Consider the following 24,131-nt stretch of genomic DNA (forward strand, 5'->3'; position numbering starts at 1 on the left):
CTGTGTCTCAGCTTTCCATTCCATTCCCAGTCATTAAGATTTTGGAGTCGGCCGGGCGCGGTGGCTCAAGCCTGTAATCCCAGCACTTTGGGAGGCCGAGGCGGGCGGATCACGAGGTCAGGAGATCGAGGCCATCCTGGCTAACACGGTGAAACCCCGTCTCTACTAAAAAATACAAAAAAATAGCCGGGCGAGGTGGCGGGCGCCTGTAGTCCCAGCTACTCGGGAGGCTGAGGCAGGAGAATGGCGTAAACCCGGGAGGCGGAGCTTGCAGTGAGCTGAGATCCGGCCACCGCACTCCAGCCTGGGCGACAGAGCCAGACTCCGTCTCAAAAAAAAAAAAAAAAAAAAATTAAAAAAAAGATTTTGGAGTCAAAAACACAGTGACTCACTCACTCAGAGTTTCAAATATGATATAAATGAGGCAGGAAAGCTTTCCCCTTAGTGTTCTAATTTTAAAGCATTTAGCAGGAACTTGGGCATAGTAATATTTGACTTCATGGGCAGTTTCTTGAATCCTGTTCTACTAAGAAGTGGCATGCATCCAGATGTGACCCCTAAACAATCCCTGCTGCCCGGCATACAACCCACACAAATATATGACAAGAAAACAAAACTATAGACCAATATCCCTGAAAAGATTGGTGAAAAAGTCCTCAACATAATATTAGGGGGCCCACACCCCATCTCCAATCCAGGCCCCTTCCCAAGTTCCCAAGTTGGGAAGAGAGGAGCCTCTTCCCAAGTTCTTGTCACTAGGTCATGGGCAATGGAATGTAAGTGACATGAGAAGGGCTGAGGGACGGCATGGGTAAGTAAGCAAACATGTCAGGCAGGAAGCTTCAGACTCAAAGACTTGCAACTCGAAAGAATGACATGTTGTTATTGCAGGTAACTCCTCCGGTATGAGCAGGACAGGGCAGGGCAGGAGAGGGCTCCCCTTCCCCACACACACACATCAGGAATGTTCAGGCAACCATCAGGTGATGGTCAGGTGGTTGTTAAACATCTAAAATAATAGTCACAGCTGGTAGCAGGGAAAGGCAGGCTCCTCATAGATAGAAAACACCTGAAACTGGTGATCTGCCGCTTCCCATGAGATCTCAGGAGCTGGGCGAGTGGACTCAAGCATGCGCATGCGGACAGGTCCGCCCCAAGGTAAGAATCAGGGAAGCAAGACCCCGGAAGTATGGCAATGTATAAAATCCCAAGTCAAAAGGTCAAACTGCACACTTGCCCTTCAAGTCGCCTGCTTGGCCCTCTTCCAAGTGTCCTTTCCTTCATTTCTGCTCCAAGCTTTGTTCTTTTTGTTTGTTTGTTTTGAGACAGAGCCTTGCTCTGTCACCCAGGCTGGAGTGCCATGGCATCATCTTGGCTCACTGCCAACCTCCACATCCTGAGCTCGAAGGAATCTCCTGCCTCAGCCTCCCAAGTCGCTGAGACTACAGTCATGCACCACCACACTGGCTGATTTTTATCTTTTTTGTAGAGGTGGGGTTTTGCCATGTTGCCCAGGCTGGTTTTGAACTGCTGGACTCAAGCGATGCACCCACCTCGGCCTGCCAAAACATTGAGATTACCGGTGTGACCCACTGCGCCTGGCCATTTCTGCTCTGAAACTTTTTATTTATTCATTCATGTATTAATTTTTGAGACGGAGTTTTGCTCTTATTGACCAGGCTGGAGTGAAATTGCACCATCTCTGCTCACCGCAACCTCCGCCTCCCGTGTTCAAGCAATTCTCCCGCCTCAGCCTCAGGTCAGGCTGATCTCAAACTCAAGACCTCAAGTGATCTGCCACCTCAGGTCAGGCTGGTCTCGAACTGGAGACCTCACATGATCTGCCGCCTTGGCCTCCCAAAGTGCTAGGATTATAGGCGTGAGCCACCCCGCCCAGCCCTGCTCTAAAACTTTCTAATAAACTTTTGCTTTCACTCCTGCTCTAAAACTTGCCTCAGTCTCTCCTAGTGCCCTATGCCCCTCAGTTGAATTTTTTCTTCTGAGGAGGCAAAAACTGAGGTTGGTGCAGACCTGTATGGACACAGATTCACCACCTGTAACAATGTCAGAAACAAGAGAAATAAAAATCAACCGACACTATTACTTTACCTGAGTAAGAGCCATCCCTGTTTCTTCTTTCTCTTCTTCCTCTTCTAGGCATCTTCCTTGGGTAATATGAAAAAGCCTTTAGAAGTCAAGCCTGAATGTCTAAAATATGCTGGTTAATGACTGGAATCAACACCCTCATTTTCGTGCCTCGAACACCTATTCAGGGAAGCCCTCGCTGTGGAAAGCCAGTTCTCTGCGAGTCATTGCACCAGATGGGACACAGGGACAACAAGCTCCTACAGGAAGACCAACAGGTGAGTTTTGGGCCCATTTCTTCAGATCCCGCTCCCCTCCCAGAGAGGCCCCCACACACACTGCAGCAGTGGGGAGCTGGGCTGGACTGAGCTTCTCTTCAGGGCACAGACCCAGCCCTGAGCAAACCTCATGCAGAGCACAGCCTCCCTCACCCATCTGTGAATCACAGGCTGATTCCAACCCTCAGAAACAAAGGGCGGAGCCTGGATGCTCAATGCTGAACACACATGGAATCACCTTTAAATATGATTAAGGACAGGTCCCAATGTATTTGAATGAAAACTGCCGGTAAGGGGGCACCAGAGGTGTACCTGCAAAATGCCCCAGCACTGCAATGTGAAGCCAGGGTTGGGTTCTGCCCAGAGAGGGAAGCCCAATACAGCCCCCACCTTCTGGCTCTGCCCCCACTTCGGGCCTTATTGTCATCAGGATCGAAACAGTAGACAGCAAAGGGGCAGAAAGTAACATCCACAGTAGCCAACATGGACCAGAGGTGAGGGTTGAGGGTGGCTGGAGTGTTAAATTGGGGGTGGGGGAGTCCACAGAAGTTCCCATTAAAAAGGTGACACCATGCTGGGCACAGAGGCTCAGGCTTGTAATCCCAGCACTTTGCAGATCACAAGGTCAGGAGTTTGAGAACAGACGGGCCAACATAGTGAAACCCCATCTCTACTAAAAATACCAAAAATTAGCTGGGCATGGTGGCAGGCGCCTGTAATCTCAGCTACTCTGGAGGCTGAGGCAGGAGAATTGCTTGAACCCGGGAGGTGGAGGCTGAAGTGAGCTGAGATCGTGCCATTGCACTCCAGCCCGGGTGACAGAGCAAGAATCTGTCTCACAAAAAAAAAAAACCAAAAAAAAAAAAAAACAGGCGCGGTGGCTCACGCCTGTAATCCCAGCACTTCGGGAGGCCGAGGCAGGTGAATCACGAGGTCAAGAGATCGAGACCATCCTGGCTAACACAGCAAAACCCCATTTCTACTAAAAATACAAAAAATTAGCCGGGCATAGTGGCGGGCACTTGTAGTCCCAGCTACTCGGGATGCTGAAGCAGGAAAATGGTGTGAACCTGGGAGGCGGAGCTTGCAGTGAGTGGGGATGGCGCCACTGCACTCCAGCCTGGGCGACAGAGTGAGACTCCATCTCAAAAAAAAAAAAAAAAAAGGAAAGTGGTATCAGAAAAAAGACGGGTGTTTGCACCTGCAGCTGAGGGGCCACAGAGTCCTAGGCAGAGGGACAGCCCACATCGAGGCCCTAAGGCAGGAGCAACCTCGGCCCCGGGAACAGGAAAGAGGCCTGTGTGGCTGCAGAAGGAGCAGGGAACAGAGGCAGGGCATGAGGTCAGAGAGGGCATGAGGTCAGAGAGGTCCTGGGGGCACACATCAGGTAGAGATGAGGTCTCTAAACATTTCTCTCCCGTACCTCAAAAGAATCTAGAAATGACTTATTTCCTTACCTGTTTTAAGTAAACATGTAATTTTTTCTTTCTCTTATAAATTAACATACTAATGATGTCACTTTTTATAATTTTAATACATATTGACATGTTCAGCTAAGTACCAGGAAATCCAGGGTTGCCCTCATCTGAGATGTGCAGGACTGCAGAGGAATGCATTTGGGGAGTTCAGGAAGTCACTTTTGGACACATGAAGGTGGAGATGCCTGCTGGACTCCCAGAGGAGAGTTGAAGAGACAATTGGACACAGGATCCCAGTGTTCAGGGGAGAGGTCTGCAGGGAACATGGAGCCGTGTAGGTGGGTTTAAAGACATGAGATGAGATGAGATGAGATGAGATGATAAGGGCAGTGGGTGTGGGCAGAGATCAGAAGTCCAAGGGGGTAAGCTGAGGGTCACTCCGTATTCAGAAAACAGAGCTCAAGACATACCAGAAGATAAAAGTGTAAAGTGATCAGGGAGGCAAGAAGAAAACTAAGAGAAATATATTTTTATTTTTTTAATTAAAATTTTTTTTGAGATTGAGTCTTGTTCTGTAGCCCAGGCTGCAGTGCAGTGGTGCGATCTCGGATGACTGCAACCTCCGTCTCTCGGGATCAAGCGATTTGCCTGCCTCACCCTCCGAGTAGCTGAGATTACAGGTGTGCAGCACCACACCCGGCTAATTTTTAGTAGAGACGGGGTTTCACCATGTTGGGCAGGCTGGTCTCGAATTCCTGACCTCAACTGATCCACCCGCCTCGGCCTCTCAAAGTGCTGGGATTACAGGAGTGAGCCACCGCGCCCGGCTCCTTCTTTCACTCTTCCCGTCTCTTTGCAAATTCCGACCCGTCCTCTACTTTGCCATGTGTTTATGGGTTTCCTTCATTCTTTCCTCTGTCTCAGTTTTTCTACTTCTCTCTCAGCCGCTCTCTCTGTCTCCTGATCCTTTTGGACCACACATTCACAGGAGGGTTTGGAGTAAGACGCCTGCATCCCGGAGGAGCACATTTTCCAGACGGTGGAGCTGGGCAGGCAAGAACACCGGGTGTCACAGGACAGGCCCCGGGCACCTCCCCAACGCGGGCGCAGGGTAAGCGGTGACTGCGAAGGGGAGACCTGGGGAGCAGCAGGGCACGAGGAGGGGAGATGTAGGGGGCGACGCCTTAGGACGGGGTGGGGTCTGCAGGATCCCAGGATCAGGCGGAGGACGCGACGTCCCCGGGACTGGGGCTGCGGCGCTGCGCTCCAAGGCAGACGACGGAGAGGCTGGGAGGCGCTCAGGACGGGAATCCACCTCGCGGGTGAGGACTTTAAAAAGCGCGGGGCGGGAGGAGGGCTCAGGAAAGGGTTTTATGCGGGAAAAAGACGCGAAAGGCAGGTGACAGGGACTGGTCTCAGAGCGAGTTTTACCCACATGGCGAGGTCTGTATTTACCTGGGGTGGAGGGCGCGATGCAGGGATTTTAAGGTCAGCAGAGCGGGTGTGGAAAAGGGGGACGGCGAATCGAAGGCTCAATCTACACTCAGGCACACTCTTGCTCGGCGGCGTCACCTTCACACACCACCAGCCGCTTCCGGGACTCCAGGAAACTGCGCGTGCGCGCAGAGCCCAGGTAGCCTGGGGCGGAGCCCGGGGAGAGGCGGGGTCTGCGGAGAGACAGCGGGGGCGGGGCCCGTGCAGTTTTAAGGTAAAAAGCATGGAGTTGTGCGGCCCCCTTATGTTGGAAAGCAAAATGTTTTCTTCCTACCAAGACGAAAACTGTTTATCTCAAAACTGTTTTTGCCGGCGGGTTGGGCCCGATCCTGCTAGGGAGTCTCCTGCAGCTCAGCGATCTGGGAACTGGGAATTCGGTGGGGGGAGTCCAGGAGGAGCAGTGAGTGATTGGATCCAGGAAAGTTCCTGCAATTCAAATTAATTCGAGTAACTTACTTTAAAAGCCCTGAAATTATCCGTGAAGGGGATGCAAACTAGACTGTGAAATGCAAAACTCCGCCCGAAATGAATGTGATACGTAATGCTATTGCCCAAAGGATCCTCCTTTCCATTTCTATTCCACACCTGTCCCAGTGGAAGAGCCAAGTCTGTGCTTCCAGAGAATTTTACAGGACAACACCTGGACCGTGAGCTATGGACCGTGGAAGGCTAAAACCCGCAGTAAGCTGGATCACCAACTGCTGCTTTAAAACACGCAATAACTTTTTAAAAATACATATAAATTGCATTGTTCTTCCTTATACTTGTTATTCGGTTCCACACTTGACAAAACCTCAAATAACTGAGGTAAACTTCCTTTTTTTTTTTTTTTTTTTTTTTTGAGATGAAGTCTCGCTCTGTCCCCCAGGCTCCTGGAATGCAATGGCGCGATTTGGGTTCACTGCAACCTCTGCCTCCCAATTCAAGCGATTCTCCTGCCTCAGCCTCCGGAGTAGCTGGGATTACAGGTGCGTGCCATCACGCCCAGCTAATTTTTGTGTTTTTAGTGGAGACGGGATGACAGGCATGCTTTGATTGTGTTTTTTTCAGCGTTGTAATGGTAAAGCCATGTTTTATCTTCTGTTAAAATTCTCCTAAGCTACCTAGAGTTCACATGGCTGCACTATTCCATTATTTATTTATTTATTTATTTATTTATTTATTTATTTTTGTTATTATTCTTTGAGAAAAAGTTTCACTCTGTTGCCCAGGCTGGAGTGCAGTGGTGCAATCTCGGCTCACTGCAATCTCCACCTCTCTGGTTCAAGTGGTTCTCCTGCCTCAGCGTCCCAAGTAGCTGGGATTATAGGCATGTGCCACAACACCCAGCTAATTTTTTTTTTTTTTTATTTAGTAGAGGCAGGGTTTCATCATGTTGGTCAGGTTGGTCTCGAACTCCTGGCCTCAAATGATCCACCTGCCTTGGCCTCCCAAATTACTGGGATTACAGGCATGAGCCACCGCACCCGGCCCTGCACTGTTCCATAGAAAAAGCTTGTGTATGGCTGGGTATGGTGGCTCATGCTTGTAATCCCGGCAATTTGGGAGGCCAAGGCAGATGGATTGCTTGAGCTCAGGAGTTCAAGACCAGCCTGGGCAACATGATGAAACCCCATCGCTACCAAAAAAAAACCAAAAAACAAAAAACAACAAAAAAAAGAAAGAAAGAGGAAGAAAAAATAGCTCACGTAGACCAGGTGCAGTGGCTCACACCTATCCACCATTTCCCAACCGAGCCACTGCAGCTCCATACCTCCTGGGAGCAAGCTACGTAGGAGACACTCCATCACCCCCTTCCCTGTTTTTGCTGGGCCACACCCCTGGCTACTTAAAGCCTGAAAACACAGTGCCTGAACAAACCTCCTTGGGTTTTGGACATGTAAGTTACCTGAGATACCCACCACATATATACCTCTTCGATGGTAACTGCTCGCTTGCTGTTGGACACTGGTGGGAACAGTGCATCTTACAGCCAGAGCTCTGTGTTACCCTGTAACATGAACTGCCCATTCTCACTCGGGTGCTCACAAACCTTACCAATAAAATTGGACAGGCTCAGTAGTGCTCAACTATAAAATGGAACGGCATATTCAAGACAAGGCACAGCAGAACCTCAAGAGACCAGTGTACTCCATGAACAAATGGGTAGCTTACAATAAGGGGTCAAACAATCCTTAAGGGATCCTTTGTCTCCTCTTGTGGCTACCTCAGACCCAAGGTTCACATATATGCCCACCAAGTATATGGCATGGTTTACTGACGTCTCTGCAAAACAATAAACACACAGGGTCTACTGGGCTTCAGCCCAATGGATGGCCATTCTTTGACCCAGTGAATGGCCATTCAGCCAGTGGAAGGCCATTCGTGACTACGACTAGACACAGACATTTTGCCTAATTAGCCAAACTGCATGCATTGGTAATGGCCCCTGCAGGCCACATCCACCACCATATCTCATCATGTTTTCATGACTCATGAGCCATGCAGACTTGTGTGGAACCCTTTAATGCTGCAGGACAATAGGGGCTCCTTTGGTCCACCCAATCTTTGAAACTGTTGTATTAAGACCTTTGTTTCAACTCCATCAATTTCCATTTCCATTTCACTCATCCCATTTTTTTTGAGACAGGGTCTCGCTTTCACCCAGGCTGGATTGCAGTGGTTCAATCACTGCTCACTGCAGCCTCGACCTCCTGGGCTCAAGTGATCCTGCCATCCTGGCCTCCCGAGTTAGCTGGGACCATAAACGTGCACCACCACACCTGACTAATTTTTGTATTTTTTGTAAAGACTCGGTTTCGCCATACTGCCCAGGCTGGTCATCCCATTTCTTAACTACCATCTAAAGATTTCCACTCTGCTGGGAGGACAGCCATGAGACGGAGTCTCGCTCTGTCGCCCAGGCTGGAGGAGTTTAGTGGCACAATCTGAGCTCACTGCAACCTCCCCCTTCCACGTTCAAGCCATTCTCCTGCCTCAGCCTCCAGAGTAGCTGTGATTATAGGCGTGCACCACCACACCCAGCTAATTGTTTTGTATTTTTAGTAAAGACGGGGTTTCACCGTGTAGGCCAAGCTGGTCTCGAACTCCTGACCCTAAGGGGTCCACCCGCCTCGGCCTCCCAAAGTGCTGGGATTACAGGTGTGAGTCACCATACCCAGCTCATGAATGCTTGCTTTATTCACCTTTTTTCTTAATGACCATTTAAAAATGTCCACCTTCATGAGAGAAGTCCTTTGAATCTCCATTATTTTCCCCCATCCATTTTCTTCTTAATTAACTTGATATTGTTAATTGGCACTTGAAAGTTCCAACAGGAGATGTGGAGACAGCAAATTTGATAAGGCTTCCTGAGCTGTCTTTTGGTTTTGTAGAAGTAAGGTACCGTGGGATGTATACATTAAAGGAACAACCTTAAATTATTTTTCTCTCCTTCCTTGCTTGTAGTTCTCAAGAACAACTTCAGAATGTATTGGGAAGGTAATACCCTGAAATGAGGAAACTGGCCCAAGCAGCCTGGGCTCCATTCCAGAGTCCCCTGCCCCTCTTTCAAAAAACAGGATATCCTTCAGTGCTTTAGGGTGGCTCATCACGAGGCCATGTGCCATAAAACCTAGGATGGGTGCTCTCTGAGGTCCGTCAGCATCAGTGCCGGTGGGACACCAGTAGATAAGACTCCATCTTCCCCAAGCAGTTTTCCTGAGCCTTGGGGGACCAGCTTGCAATGAATCAATCCTAGGCTTCTACTGCCCCTTGTTGCCTGTCAGTAGTAAACTCACTTTATTGAACTTGTGTGCATGGGTTCTGTCTCACTGGAGTCAGACATTTGGTAACCAGTGCGAAGTGAACCTACATCACAGGCAAGAGAGTTTGTAATCCTCCTATGCTTGGTGGTGAGAATGTACAATGGCACACCCACTATGGAAAACAGTATGTTGGAAAACTTCCTCAATAGGGTGCCTACAAAACCTTAGAGCAAACATCATACATCATGGTCAAAAAGTGAGATTCCTTTCCCAAGGTTGGGGACAAGGCAAAGATGTACACTGTTACCACTTTTATTCCACGTAGTGTTGGCAATTCTTGGCTTATGGTAGTGGCTCACGTCTGTAATCCCAGAACTTTCGGAGGCTGAGGCAGGAGGACTGATTGAGTCCAGGAATTTGAGACCAGCCTGGGCAAGATGGGGAGACCCCATCTCTACAAAAAAAAACCCTGAAAATTGGCTGGTGGCTGGGCGAGATGGCTCATGCCTGTAATTTAACCACTTTGGAAGGCTGAGGCAGGAGGATCCCTTAAGCCCAAGTGTTCAAGAGTGCAGTAAGCTCTGACTGCACCACCGCACTCCAGCCTGGGTAACAAAGCCAGACCCCATCTAGAAAAGAATAATAAATGAAATAAGAAAAATAAGAGACCAAAAAGGAAAGCATAATAGTGTACATGATGTGATGGCTGTGGTAAGCTAATGACCCCCACCCCCAAAGAAACACATACAAAGGATTTCCGTATCAATAGCCCTATACCCTATATTACATGGTTTCTCAAAGCAGAGTTTGCAGATGTCATCTGGCTGAGGGCCTTGAGATGGCAGAATATCCAGGATTATCTGGTTAAAGCAACATCATCACAAGAGTCCATATAGGAAAAATACAGGTGGACTTAGAATCACAGAGAATTGGCAATGCTTGCATGGCAAAGACACAAGGAGATTTTATGACACTACCTTCTGACTGTGAAAACGGAGGGATGTAGACCATGAGGTAAAGGATCTAAGTGGCCTCTGGAACCTAGCAGGGGTAAAGAAATAAACTCTTCCCTAGAGATTCAAGAAGGATCATAGTTCTGTAAACCTGTTTTGACCTCTGACCACCACACATTAACAGCATAAATTCGTGGGGTTTTTTGGTTTTGTTTTTGAGACAGAGTCTTGCTCTGTCGCCCAGACTAGAGTGCGGTGGCACGATCCCGGCTCACTGCGACCTCCACCTCAGGCAATTCTCCTGCCTCAGCCTCCCGAGTAGTTGGGATTACAGGCATGTGCCACCGCGTCCGGCTAATTTTTGTAGTTTTAGCAGAGATGGGGTTTCACCGTCTTGGCCAGGCTGGTCTCAAACTCCTGACCTCATGATCCACCTGCCTCGGCCTCCCAAAGTGCTGGGATTACAGGTGTGAGCCACCATGCCCAGCCTAAATTTGGGTTGTTTTAAGCCACTCACTTTGTGGTAATTGTTACAGCAGCAATGGGAAATTAATAGTTTATGTAGAAAACCCTAAGAAATCTAAAAAATCTGGAGAACGAGATTTTAAGGAAATAGACTACGAAATTAACATACAAAAACTACTTTATTTCTATATACTAGCAATTAATACATGGAAATTGAAAATAAAATACAATACTCCTCTGGTTTGAATACCCCCAACAAAACTCATTTGGAAACTTGGTCCCCGGTGTGGCCATATTGAGAGGTGGAGCCTTTAAGAGGTCACTGGATCATGAGAGTTCTGCTGTCATGAATGAATCAATCCATGCACAGATTAATGGACTGTGTTACCATGGGAACAGAAATGATGGTTTTATAGGAAGAAGAGAGACCTGAGCAAACAGTATACTCAGCGCTCTCACAATGATGTGCCACATTGCTTCAGGATGCCGCAGAGTGTCCACCAAGAAACCCTTAACAGCATTGACCAAAAAGGTCAAAAAATGTCTAATTTTAGTAAGGAGACCTTTGTTTCTTTCTTTTTTTTTTTTTTTGAGAGGGAGTCTCGCTCTGTTGCCCAGGCTGGGATGCAGTGGCCGGATCTCAGCTCACTGCAAGCTCCGCCTCCCGGGTTTACGCCATTCTCCTGCCTCAGCCTCCCGAGTAGCTGGGACTACAGGCGCCCGCCACCTCGCCCGGCTAGTTATTTTTTGTATTTTTTAGTTGAGATGGGGTTTCACCTTGTTAGCCAGGATGGTCTCGATCTCCTGACCTCGTGATCCGCCCGTCTCGGCCTCCCAAAGTGCTGGGATTACAGGCTTGAGCCACCGCGCCCGGCCAGGAGACTTTTGTTTCTTACAAAGGGTCGCAGCCCGCAGGCTAGCCATCTGGCAGGGTGGGAAGCATGGTCTCTACCAGAAGCAACACAGGTAGTTCAGAGGAGGAAAGCTGCCGCAGGAATTTATGCTGAACAGCAGTATGTTGAATATTAAGTAAACATACTCAACAGGTTATGGGAGAGTCATGCCTGTGTGTGATAAGCAAACATACATGTTCCTAGTTTATCTACCAGAACAAAATAAAACTCTCATTTTCTATATTTACTCTTAAGAGGAAACTCACGAACATTAATCTTTTCAAATTATATCAATATTCCAAGAACATCATGAAGGAGGTTTTATCTTTACTCTCCACTTTTTTTTTGAGACAGAGTTTTGCTCTTGTTGCCCAGGCTGGAGTGCGGTGGCGCAATCTCAGCTCACTGCAGCCCCTGCCTCCTGGGTTCAAGCCATTCTCCTGCCTCAGCCTGCCAAGTAGCTGGGATTTACAGGCGTGCGCCACCACATCTGGCTAATGTTTTTGTATTTTTAGTAGAGATGGGGTTTCACCATGTTGGCCAGTTTGGTCTCGAACTCCTGACCTGAAGTAATCTACCCGCCTCAGCCTCCCAAACTGCTGGCATTACAGGCGTGAGCCACCATGCCTGGCCAAATTTAAAAAAAAAAAAATTTTTTTTTTGAGACCGAGATTCGCTCTTGGTGCCCACGCTGGAGTGTAATGGCATGATCTCAGCTCACTGCAACCTCCACCTCCCAGGTTCAAGCAATTCTCCTGCCTCAGCCTCCCAAATAGCTGGGACTACAGGCATGCACCACTAAGCCCAGCTAATTTTGTATTTTTAGTAGAGAAGGGGTTTCACCATGCTGGCCAGGCTGGTTTCTCCTGACCTCGGGTGATCTGCTTGCCTTGGCCTCCCAAAGTGCTAGGATTACAGGTGTGAGCCACCGTGCCTGGCCTAACTTTTATTTCCCATATTCTTTTTTTTTTTTTTTTTTTTTTGAGACGGAGTCTTGCTCTGTAGCCCGGGCTGGAGTGCAGTGGCCGGATCTCAGCTCACTGCAAGCTCCGCCTCCCGGGTTTACGCCATTCTCCTGCCTCAGCCTCCGGAGTAGCTGGGACTACAGGCGCCCGCCACCTCGCCCGGCTAGTTTTTTTGTATTTTTAGTAGAGACGGGGTTTCACGGTGTTAGCCAGGATGGTCTCGATCTCCTGACCTCGTGATCCGCCCGTCTCGGCCTCCCAAAGTGCTGGGATTACAGGCTTGAGCCACCGCGCCCGGCCTCCCATATTCTTACTATGTATTTTCACTTCATGGAAAACAAGATGCATAGCATAGGTCTTACTTGGCATACAAGAAACTGATGTGGAAATATAATAATATGGTGCATATGCATCAATGGCAATGCAGATTTTGGGGTGTAAGAATGTGAAATTAACTTTCGGTAAGATTTTCATTATACCCCCAAAAGTATCCTAAGCCACAGTGTGGGGCACATAATTCAAGCACAAAATGTGGTTATAGGTTTCCAAAACTGTGTTATTTGATTTCACCATGAAAAAAATTGTTCTTGATCCTTTAAGAGCCTAGTGGTGCATTGTTATGATGTTATGAAGTATCCTACTGAGACAGGATAAAACTATGTTGGCAGAAATAATGTGATTCATTCATAGAGAAAAACCATTCTATTAGTTAAAACATTATATCTATGATACATTCTGAATAAAACATTAGCAAAGTGTGCTTTAAGCAGATAATGTGAGTTCTACTAAAGAATATGTTACTCTACTTCTGTTGATTAAACTCTTCACTCTGACTACTCTCTCTTCACTTTCTTTCTTTTTTAGATGGAGTTTTGTTCTTGTTGCCCAGGCTGGAGTGCAATGGCATGATCTTGGCTCACCACAACCTCCGCCTCCCGGGTTCAAGCGATTCTCCTGCCTCAGCCTCCCAAGTAGCTGGGATTACAGGCACCTACCAACATGCCCAGCTAATTTTGTATTTTTAGTAGAGATGGAGTTTCTCCATGTTGGTCAGGCTGGTCTCAAACTCCCGACCTCAGGTGATCCACCTGCCTCAGCCTCCCAAAGTGCTGGGATTACAAGTGTGAGCCACTGCGCCTGGCCTCTCTCTTCAATTTCAAAAACAAGATCAATTTTTCATCACTCTTTGCTAAACAACAGGTATTGCTCTTTAATGGATAAGGGGGCGACCTTTTCCCCTGCAGTATTTCTACCACACAATCAGTGTCTAATTACCTATTACTCTCCTCCCACAAAAATCCCAATGTCCTAGGGTCTTGGCCTGCTCCATTTCATGTTCAGTTGATAGACAATTTCTTTCTTCTAAGCCACAGTACTCTCCTGGTAGGAGAAAGGCACCCTGAACATTATCAGAATGGTGAGTGACATCATGGTTTTACATTGTTTTTTGCCACTCCCAAATGCTAATTCCGACAATACTTGATTTTAAAAGCAAAGTCCTCCTTCTTCACAAATTGGATAGAAATAATCCTTCACCTAATTAATGATCTTCACCCAATCGATGATCCTTCCATCCCAATGATCTTTCCAAGAAACCACCATGGAAGGTGTGTAAGGATGCACAATAACAGATTTCAAAGTTCACATTGAAACTCAACAGTAGGCTTTCCAAAAAACCTTAAATAACTCAATAAAACATTTCATAAGGTGAAGGTAACTGACTGCCTACAAATATCCTGCAATCTTTTCATATATGAGTTAAAAAATATAATTTTTAGCATATTTGGACTGGTGAGTATTCTACAGTGTATAATATCAAAGGCAAACAGGGAAACCAGAGACTGTTATTCCTCATAGGAATTCTCACTTACCGTCAGTCACTGGGTAATGGCCTAAGGATGCATATTACATTTGTTTGGTTTCATCAAAGATATAAATTTTGATGCCTAGTAACCTGCGAGGCCTGGATAAACCCTCTGCCACATGTTTACATGATGTCTCTTGCTTACGGCCTCTCGTATCTATTAATGCTTCAACCCATGAGGGATTAGCCACTGTCACTGCATTTGTAAGGATTCTGTCAAGAATGAATTAACTGATGTGAAAAGAGTGAATTGTACCTAATGACCTCACCACACTCATTTGTAAGGTTTCTCTCCGGTATGCATTCTGTGATGACTTGCAAGATTTGAACTCTGCCTGAAGACCTTGCCACACTCATTACATTTGTAACGTTTTTCTCCAGTGTGGATTGCCATATGGGTAGTTAGACTTGACCTTACCCTAAAGGCTTTCCCACACTCTGTACACCTGTAAGGTTTCTCTCCAGTATGAATTCTTCGGTGATTTGCCAGGTGCGCATTTTGAGTAAAGACCTTGCCACATTCGTTACATTTGTAAGGTTTTTTCCCAGTATGGATTGCCTGATGGGTGGTTAGGCTTGAACGAACACTGAAGGCTTTCCCACACTCATTGCATCGGTAAGGTTTCTCTCCGGTGTGAGTCCTTTGATGATTTGCAAGGTGTGAATTTTGAGTGAAGACCTTGCCACATTCATTACATTTGTAAGGCTTCTCTCCAGTGTGGATGACCTTATGGGTAGTTAGGTTTGAATGCATACTAAAGGCTTTGCCACACTCATTACACTTGTAAGGTTTCTCTCCCGTATGAATTCGCCGATGAGTTGCAAGGTATGAATTGTGCCTAAAAACCTTGCCGCATTCATGACATTTGTAAGGTTTCTCTCCAGTATGTATTGCCTGATGAAAAGTTAGGCTTGAGCGATCACTAAAGGCTCTGCCACAGTCATTACACTTGTAAGGTTTTTCTCCAGTATGAACTCTCCAGTGCCTTGCAAGTTGTGACGTTTGAGCGAAGACTTTCCCACATTCATTACACTTGTAAGGTTTCTCTCCGGAATGAATTCCCCGATGACTTCTAAGGTGTGATTTTTGAGTGAAGCTCTTGCCACATTCAATACATTTGTAAGGCTTCTCTCCAGAGTGGATTGCCTGATGGGTAGTCAGACTTGAACGAACACTGAAGGCTTTCCCACACTCATTACACTTGTAAGGTTTCTCGCCAGTATGAATTCTTCGATGATTTGCAAGTTGTGAATTTTGAGTGAAAACCTTGCTGCATTCATTGCATTTGAAAGGTTTTGTTCCAGTATGGATGACCTGATGGGTAGCTAGGTTTGAATGCATACTAAAGGCTTTGCCACATTCATTACACTTGTAAGGTTTCTCACCAGTATGAACCCTCCGATGCCTTCCGAGGTACGAATTGTACCTAAAGACTTTGCCACACTCATTACATTTGTAAGGTTTTTCTCCAGTGTGGATTGTCTGATGGATTGCTAGGCTTGAACGAACACTAAAGGCTTTGCCGCACTCATTGCACTTGTAAGGTTTCTCTCCAGTGTGAATTCTCCAATGACTAATAAGGTGTGAATTTTGAGTGAAGAGCTTGCCACATTCATTACATTTGAACGGTTTTTCTCCAGTATGAATTAACTGATGGGTAGTTAGGTTTGAATGTCCTCTAAAGGCTTTTCCACACTCATTACACTTGTAAGGTTTCTCTCCAGTATGAATTCGCCGATGAGTTGCAAGGTATGAATTGTGCCTGAAGACCTTGCCACACTCATGACATTTGTAAGGTTTCTCTCCAGTATGGATGACCTGATGAATAGTTAGATTTGAACGAACGGTAAAGGTTTTGCCACACTCACTGCATTTGTAAGGCTTCTCTCCACTATGAATTCTCCTATGACTCGTAAGGTTTGAATTCTGAGTGAATGCCTTGCCACATTCATTACACTTGTAAGGTTTTCCACAACTGTTTGCTTTTCGTCTTTGTGTGAGTAATGAAAAATGGTTAAGTTCATGATATTTTTTAGACCTGTGGGTTTGGACACTAGAAGGAATTTGTTGAAGTGGTGATACTGAGGAACCATTGTTCGTAGACTTCTCAACTTGCTTACATTCATACATTTTCCCTTCACCTTGAAATAGCTGCAGTTCAGGCAGATGCGAATGAAAGCTTACTCCCAGCTGATTGTTAATAAGCTTGTTTTCTACGTCTCTTTTGTCGCGCTGATCTCTTTTACGTTCTTTCTGGGTCATAAGCACTCCCTTGTAATTTCCTGTGTCATCTCTCCATTGACACTCAAAGTCATGCATATTTTTCTGAAGTTCCTTGAAGGAAAAGTCTTCAATGTCAGGGCTTTCGTGTCTTTCCAACATCACTGTGTGGAATACTGCTTCTGTACTGCTCTTCTCTTCTGGTAGCAAATCCTTGGTTGTACATTTAGGAGGGATATCTATAAGACATAAAGAACCACACATTTCCAATTAATTACAGTAAATAAGTATTTTACATTGAAAACATATTCCACCAAAAGTAATACTTATATTGAACAGACTTCGGAACTTCAGAACCGTGAATTTCAATTTTTAGGAACAAAAATGTAGTTTTTTTTTTTTTTGAGACAGAGTCTCGCTCTGTCACCCAGGCTGGAGTGCAGTGGTGCGATCTTGGCTCACTGCAAGCTCTGCCTCCCGGGTTCACGCCATTCTCCCGCCTCAGCCTCCTGAGTAGCTGGGACTACAGGTGCCCACCACCATACCCAGCTAGTTTTGTTTTTGTACTTTTAGTAGAGACAGGGTTTCACCATGTTAGCCAGGATGGTCTCGATCTCCTGACCTCGTGAGCCACCTGCCTCGGCCTCCCAAAGTGATGGAATTACAGGCATGAGTCACCACCCCCAGCCAAAAGTAGTATTTTTTAACAAATAAAATGCAGTTATATGTAATTCAAATATTTGGGAAGGGCTGGGTGTTGTGGCTCATGCCTGTAATCCCAATGCTTTCGGAGCCTAAGGTGGGAGGATCACAGGAGGCCACGAGTTTGAGACCAGCCTGGGCAACATAGCAAGACCCCATCTCTACAAAAACAAAATAATTTAAAAATTAGGCCAGGCGCGGTGACTCATGCCTGTAATCCCAGCACTTTGGGAGGCTGAGGAGGGTGGATCATGAGATCAGGAGATTGAGACCAGCTTGGCAAACATAGTGAAACCCCATCTCTACTAAAAATACAAGAATCAGTCAGGCGTGGTGGCATGCACCTGTAGTCTCAGCTTCTCAGGAGGCTGAGGCAGAATCGCTTGAACCTGGGAGGTGGAGGTTGCAGTGAGCCGAGATTGTGCCACTACACTCCAACAGGGGTGACAAAGCGAGACTCCGTCAAAAAAAAAAAAAAAAAAAAAAATCAGTATGGCATGCTGGTATGTGCCTGAAGTTCTGGATACTCAAGAGGCCGAGGCTGCCGGGCACAGTGGCTCATGCTTGTAATCCCAACACTTTGGGAGGCCGAGGCAAGTGGATCACCTTAGGTCAGGAGTTCGAGACCAGCCTGGTCAACATGGCAAAACTCTTGTCTCTGCTAAAAATATAAACAATTGGCTGGGCATGGTAGTGGGCACCTGTAATCTCAGCAACTTGGGAAGCTGAGGAGGAGAATTGCTTGAACTCAGGAGGTGGAGGTTGCGGTGAGCTGAGATTGCACCATTGCACTCCAGCCTGGGCAACAAGACCAAAACTCCGTCTCATCCAAAAAAAAAAAAAAAAAAAAAAGGGCTGAGGCATGAGGATTGTCTTAGCCCAAGAGTTCAAGGTTACAGTGAGCTATGATTGTACCACCGCACTACAGCCTTAGAGCCACTAAGATGTCTTAAAAAATAAAAAAATAAATCGGGGTAGCCTAGCTTCAAACTACCTACGACCAAAACACTCACATGATGCAATCCTATGTTAGCCATCAAAGGATTATTTCTCCACCATGACCTCACAGCACAAACCAATTGGCCAAAAACATATGGCTAGCTCAGTTGAAGAAAAATAAGTTATACACATTTAAAGCATACTTATTATGTACAGATACATGTTAAAGTACAACATAATATATTATAATGGCTCACAGGAAACATAAGAAGCAGGAATTCTGAACTGCAAAACCATAACAGCGCTAGGAAAATGAATATTCAATAAAACTATGTCAGAAAAAAAGGTCTTGAAATACCTATTATATAACTATATCCACACAGAGCAGGCATTTTGCAACATTAGTAAGTGGTACATGACAGTTATATTTCTTTGGTTTTTTTTTTGTTTTTTTTTTAGACAAAGTCTTGCTCTATTCCCCAGGCTGGAGTGTAGTGGCACGATCTCGGCTCACTGCAACCCCCGCCTCCAGGGTTCAAGCGACTCTCCTGCCTCAGCCTCCCGAATAGCTGGGACTGCAGGCGTGTGCCATTACACCTGGATAATTTTTGTATTTTTAGTAGAGACGGGATTTCACCATGTTGGTCAGGCTGGTCTTCAACTCCTGACCTCACTATCTGCCTGCCTCGGCCTCCCAAAGTGCTGGGATTACAGGCATGAGCCTCCGCGCCTAGCCTGACAGTTACATTTCATAATACATGCTGAAAACCATAATGTGTTAATTTTATTAAAATCAACTAATAAGATATTCTAGCAGCCCATGATAAAATGAATTGAGAGGAGTAACTGCATATATAAAATGTTCTTGTTTAAGGCCATGTGTGGAAACTTAAAAAAAAAAAAAAATTATTGGCCAGGCGTGGTAGCTCACGCCTGTAATCCCAGCACTTTGGGAGGCTGCAGCAGGTGGATCACCTGAGGTCGGGAGTTCAAGACCAGCCTGACCAACGTGGAGAAACCCCATCTCTACTAAAAATACAAAATTAACCAGGCATGATGGCACATGCCTGTAATCCCAGCTACTTGGGAGGCTGAAGCAGGAGAATCTCTTGAATCCAGGAGGCAGAGGTTGTGGTGAGCTGACATCCCACCATTGCACTCTAGCCTGGGCAACAAGAGTGAAACTTTGTCTCCAAAAAAAAAAAAAAAAAATTATTGTCTGTGGGATAATAAACAATTTTCTCTTAAGAAAAAGAAAGATTTTTATTTCAGAACCAGCACAGATAACAAGAACTGGAATATGATTTTTTAAAAAAATTCTATATTGACAAATTATATATATTTACAGGAAACAAAATGATATTCTGTTATAGGTATACAATGTGGACTGATGGAAACAAGCTTATTACCATATAAGTCATCTCAAAAACCTATCATTTACTCCTAATGTTTTCACCCAGTGACCGACATCTCCCTATTCCCTCCAGTCCTCAACCTGTGGTAACCCACACACTACTCTTTGCTGCTATTAGTTTTATTGGTTTAGATTCCAAATATAAGTGAGGACATGTAGTACATGTACTTCTGTGCTAAAGCCTGGAAAAACAGAATATGCACCCCATGTAAGACTAAGAACCAATGAGAGAATGATTTTGTTAGGTGTCTTTACAGTTATGCTGAGAACAATCTCAGAAGATAGAACCCACTCGCTTATCACACACCCCCATGAAGAACGGCAAAAGCAGAATGGAAGAAATGGCTGAGGGAACTCGACAGGCAGAGACGGCTGGAGTCTCTTCCATGAGGTTCGGGGCAGCAGATGCCAAGGAGCAGCAGCCAATGGCAGGTCTCCACGCACAGGAAATGGGGTGGAACATAAATAAGTCTAAATGTTAGGACTAAGCACTATGGAGGCTTCACCTCTGACTCATATGGACTAAGAACTGAGCACCATATGGAATTCAACACAGAGGGCGAGACCAAGAAAGCAAGCAGTCTCTTCAAAAGGAACCACAGAGTTCAAATGACAGGGTGTTGTCCATCATGATCAAGACTTTGCCTCTGTCTCTGAGGCAACTTATTTCCCCAAAGAACTGTCTCATTTGCAGAGTTTCCCACACTTTTTTATTTATTTATTTTGAGACGGAGTTCCGCTCTGCCACCCAGGCTGTAGTGCAGTAGCATCATCTTGACTCACTGCAACCTCTGCCTCCCGGGTTCAAGCAATTCTCTTGCCTCAGCCTCCTGAGTAGCTGGGACTACAGGCATGCGCCACCACGCCCAGCTAATTTTTTTGTATTTTTAGTAGAGATGGGGTTTCACAATATTGGTCAGGCTGGTCTTGAACTCCTAAACTCAAGTGATCTGCTCGCCTTGGCCTCCCAAAGTGTTGAGATTACAGGCATGAGCAACTGTGCCCAGCCTCCCTCACTCTAAGGAGTGGCCTTCTCTCTGCCCATCTGAGCTCTTACCTGTGATCACACCTTTGACACATTCCCGCATTCTTGGTTTTCTTGCTATTTTCACACAGTTCTTCACAGTCCAGGGCTCTTTCCCTTCCTCCAACATGGAGATAATATTCATATCAAAATGACACAGTCCTGTTTATAAAAAGAAAGGATCACAATGTGCTGGGGCTTTTTCAGAATCCCAGCCCTATGTTTACATGAGAGGACATTACAGGTGGATCTAAGAAAACGTCAAAAATTCATCCACCGGGCCGGGCGCGGTGGCTCACGCCTGTAATCCCAGCACTTTGGGAGGTCGAGGCAGGCGGATCACAAGGTCAGGAGATCGAGATCATCCTTGCTACCACGGTGAAACCCTGTCTCTACTAAAAACACAAAAAATTAGCCGGGCGAGGTGGCAGCGCCTGTAGTCCCAGCTACTCGGGAGGCTGAGGCAGGAGAATGGCGTGAACCCGGGAGGCCGAGCTTGCAGTGAGCCGAGATCGTACCACTGCACTCCAGCCTGGGAGACAGAGCAAGACTCCGTCTCAAAAAAAAAAAAAAAGAACAGATCTTGACTTCTGGAAGAAAGTCATCCTCACCCAGAGAAACCAGGTTCCAGTAGTTCTCCAACATCACATCCCTGTATAGAGTCCTCTGAGCAGGGTCCAGGCATTTCCACTCCTCCTGAGAGAATTCTATGGCCACATCCCTAAATGTCAACCGTACCTAAAATGAAAAACACATTTCATCAAGTGGCTAAGGGGAGAGTTCAAAACTTCACATAAAAGGAGAAGAGGAGAAAACTGTGAGAATAGGTCAAATTGAAGTGGGTGAGCTGACAGATCCAGATTGTGACAATGTGACATACAGATTTGGTCTTCATCCCCCTCTCCTGACATAAGAGGTCTCTTGAAATCCGTGGAGTGATAAGTGTCTTTTTGTACATTAATGGGATAATTGGTGGCTGGAGCACCTAGGTAGCTTCAGGATGGAGAGCGGTCACTGGAACTAAGGCTCGGAGGGTGGTCACTGGAAAGACTGAGGCTCGGTTAGACTAAGCCTCTGTCCTCTCGGGAGGGCAGAGGGAATGAAGGTTCAGTTGATCACCAATGCTAATGATGGGAGCAATGCCTCCATAACGGGAACTCCATGAAAACTCAAAAGACAGAATACATCCCAGCTCCTCACTCCTCTCCCAGACCTCAGCTAATAGATCACTTCCATCTAGATGTTCATCTGTGTGCTTTGTAGTATCTTCTCTTATAAATGGGTAAATATAAGTAAAGTGTGTCCCTGTGTTCTGTGAGCCACTCAAGCAAACTAATCAATTCCAAGGAGGGGGTCACCGGAATTCACAATTCACAGTTGGTCATTGAGAAGCACAGGCCACAACCTGTGTTTGCGACTGGCATGAAAGTGTGTGTGCTGTTGTGGGACTGAACCCTCAGCCTATGGGAGCTGACCCTATATCCAGATAGACAGTGTCAGAATGGAATCGAATATGAGAACACCCATGTGGGGTCTGTTGCAGAACTGTTTATTTCATGTGTAGAGGAAAACCCAATACCTCCAAGATCACAGAAGTATTCATATTATGGAAGCAAAGTAGGAGAAACTGAGTCTGTTTTTCCCATATTTCCCTATACATTAAGGACTTTTGAGCAAGTTATATCTCCCTAATTCTGTTTGATTATTCTTTTACCTAAGAGGTTGTGATATCCTCTATATTAGTGTCCATTTCTCAGTTTTATGGGCAATAAGTATACAAATAAAAAACTGAAAACAGGTTATCTCTATGGAAGTGTTAGATATGTTTGACATACTGAGTGATAGTCAATATCTACATGAACTAAAGCACAACTGATACCTTAAGAAATGATAATGCGGCTGGGCGTGGTGGCTCACGCCTGTAATCTAGCACTTTGAAAGGCCGAGGCGGGTGGATCGCTTGAGGTCAGGAGTTCAAGACCAGCCTGGCCAACATGGTGAAACCCCGTCTCTACTAAAAATACAAAAATTAGCCAGGCATGGTGGCAGGTGCCTGTAATCCAAGCTATTCAGGAGGCTAAGGCAGGAGAATCACTTAAACCCAGGAGCTGGAAGTTGCAGTGAGCCGAGATCACGCCACTGCACTCCAGCCTGGGCGAAAGAGTGAGACTCCCTCTCAAAAAAAAAAAAAAAAGAAAGAAAACTGTACTGAAGTGGTGCTGTCTATAAGACAGAGGAGTAGGAAGTCCCAACCACTACCCATGGAGACACAGATTTCATAACACTACATGGACTAAATTGCCTTTGTGGGAAATCTGGCAACCACATCAGAGGTTAGAACTCTTTTGAAACACCTACTCACCTGAGGCCCTGCCCTGGCATGATGCAGTATCCCTGTGAGAAAACCACACTTCCATTTTCTCCTGGGGAGAGAAAGTACGGGAATATCCATCTAACATTCGGACTTCTTTTTTTCTCTTTTTTCCTGTAATACCACACAAGGCTCATAACGTTCTGACTTTTCAGGGCACTGCTAAGGGACAAGTTTCTGTCTTGCCTGAATACAAACACTGAAGTAACAGGACCCCAGGTAAGGAAGCTACTGAGAACAAAGCCATCCATCATAAACCAGAGCTTGTAGTAACGTAGGCAGACACTAGGTGGCGGTGCAGCCCCCAGCTTACTAGAACACCAGCGAAGCAAAGCTGCTGCGGAACAGCCGGCAGACAACAGAGGCTTTCCCGCATACAAACCGGCACAACTGCTTTAGTTAAGCTACAAGCAAAAAGTCCCTAGAAGAGGCGTGAGGGATTTCCAGAGCCTCTAGTCAGGATGACTGTAGCATGTCTTCCCTAAAGGAAGCCAGAATCAAAAACTAGAAGTGGCTGATTAGTGAAAAGCTCAGGTCCCAACAGGAGGTAACAAGATATCAAAAGAGGCCGGGCACGGTGGCTCACGCCTGTAATCCCAGCACTTTGGGAGGCCGAGGCCGGTGGATCACGAGGTCAGGAGTTCGAGACCAGCCTGGCCAACATGGTGAAATCCCACCTCTACTTAAAATACAAAAATTAGCAGGGCATGGTGGCAGATGCCTGCAAGCCCAGCTACTCAGGAGGCCAAGGCAGAAAATCGCTTGAACCCGGGAGGCGGAGGTTGCAGTGAGCTGAGATCGCACCACTGCACTCCAGCCTGGGTGACAGAGTGAGACTCCATCTCAAAAAAAAAAAAAAAAAGATATCAAAAGGAAAAAAAAGAAACATGGACCGTACACAGCAACACATTAAATCACCACAAAGTAATACTAAAGCAGCATATATACACACACATACACACACACACACACACACACACGTTATCAAAGAAATAACAATAAGACTCCTAAAGTTGCTCAATGTATTAAGGCAGTACTCATAAACAACTTCAGAAAATCAGAAAAACAATAAATATGAGACTATCAACAAAGAGATAAAAACTATGAATAAGAAACAGAAATTCTAGACTGAAAAACATAACTGAATTAAAAAACACACTAGAGCCAGGCGCGGTGGCTCATGCCTGTAATCCCAGCGCTTTGGAAGGCTGAGCCGAGAGGGCTGCTTGAGCCTGTGAGTTCAAAACCAACCTGGCAACATAGTAAGACCCTATCTCTACAAAATAAATAAATAAATAA

The 24,131-nt window shown here is 46.0% G+C and overlaps 1 protein-coding gene and 1 long non-coding RNA gene across 16 annotated transcripts in view; one reads left to right on the plus strand and one right to left on the minus strand.

Annotated features, from left to right (window-relative positions):
- The first annotated feature begins 4,898 nt into the window (after positions 1–4,898).
- Positions 4,899–9,491, plus strand: LOC141409138 (uncharacterized). Of its 2 annotated transcripts, XR_012427947.1 has the most exons (3): positions 5,417–5,956; positions 6,144–6,243; positions 8,723–9,491. It is a non-coding gene; the product is annotated as an uncharacterized lncRNA (long non-coding RNA). The 2 variants fall into 2 exon arrangements; XR_012427946.1 differs by having other exon boundaries at positions 4,899–6,243.
- Positions 9,492–13,145: 3,654 nt separating this feature from the next.
- The window catches only part of ZNF160 (zinc finger protein 160), a 36,534-nt gene continuing 25,548 nt past the window's right edge, over positions 13,146–24,131 (minus strand). For all 14 annotated transcript variants that reach the window (XM_065535808.2, XM_065535819.2, XM_065535807.2 and 11 more), the window contains 3 exons: positions 21,073–21,199; positions 20,495–20,623; positions 13,146–16,621 (listed from right to left, as the gene is read on the minus strand). In XM_065535808.2, the coding sequence (XP_065391880.1) occupies positions 14,436–16,621; positions 20,495–20,623; positions 21,073–21,199 (2,442 nt within the window). In that variant the 3' untranslated portion in view covers positions 13,146–14,435. The remainder of the gene's footprint in view (positions 16,622–20,494; positions 20,624–21,072; positions 21,200–24,131) is intronic.

This window comes from Macaca fascicularis, chromosome 19 (genome assembly GCF_037993035.2).
Source record: "Macaca fascicularis isolate 582-1 chromosome 19, T2T-MFA8v1.1".
NCBI lineage: Eukaryota > Metazoa > Chordata > Mammalia > Primates > Cercopithecidae > Macaca > Macaca fascicularis.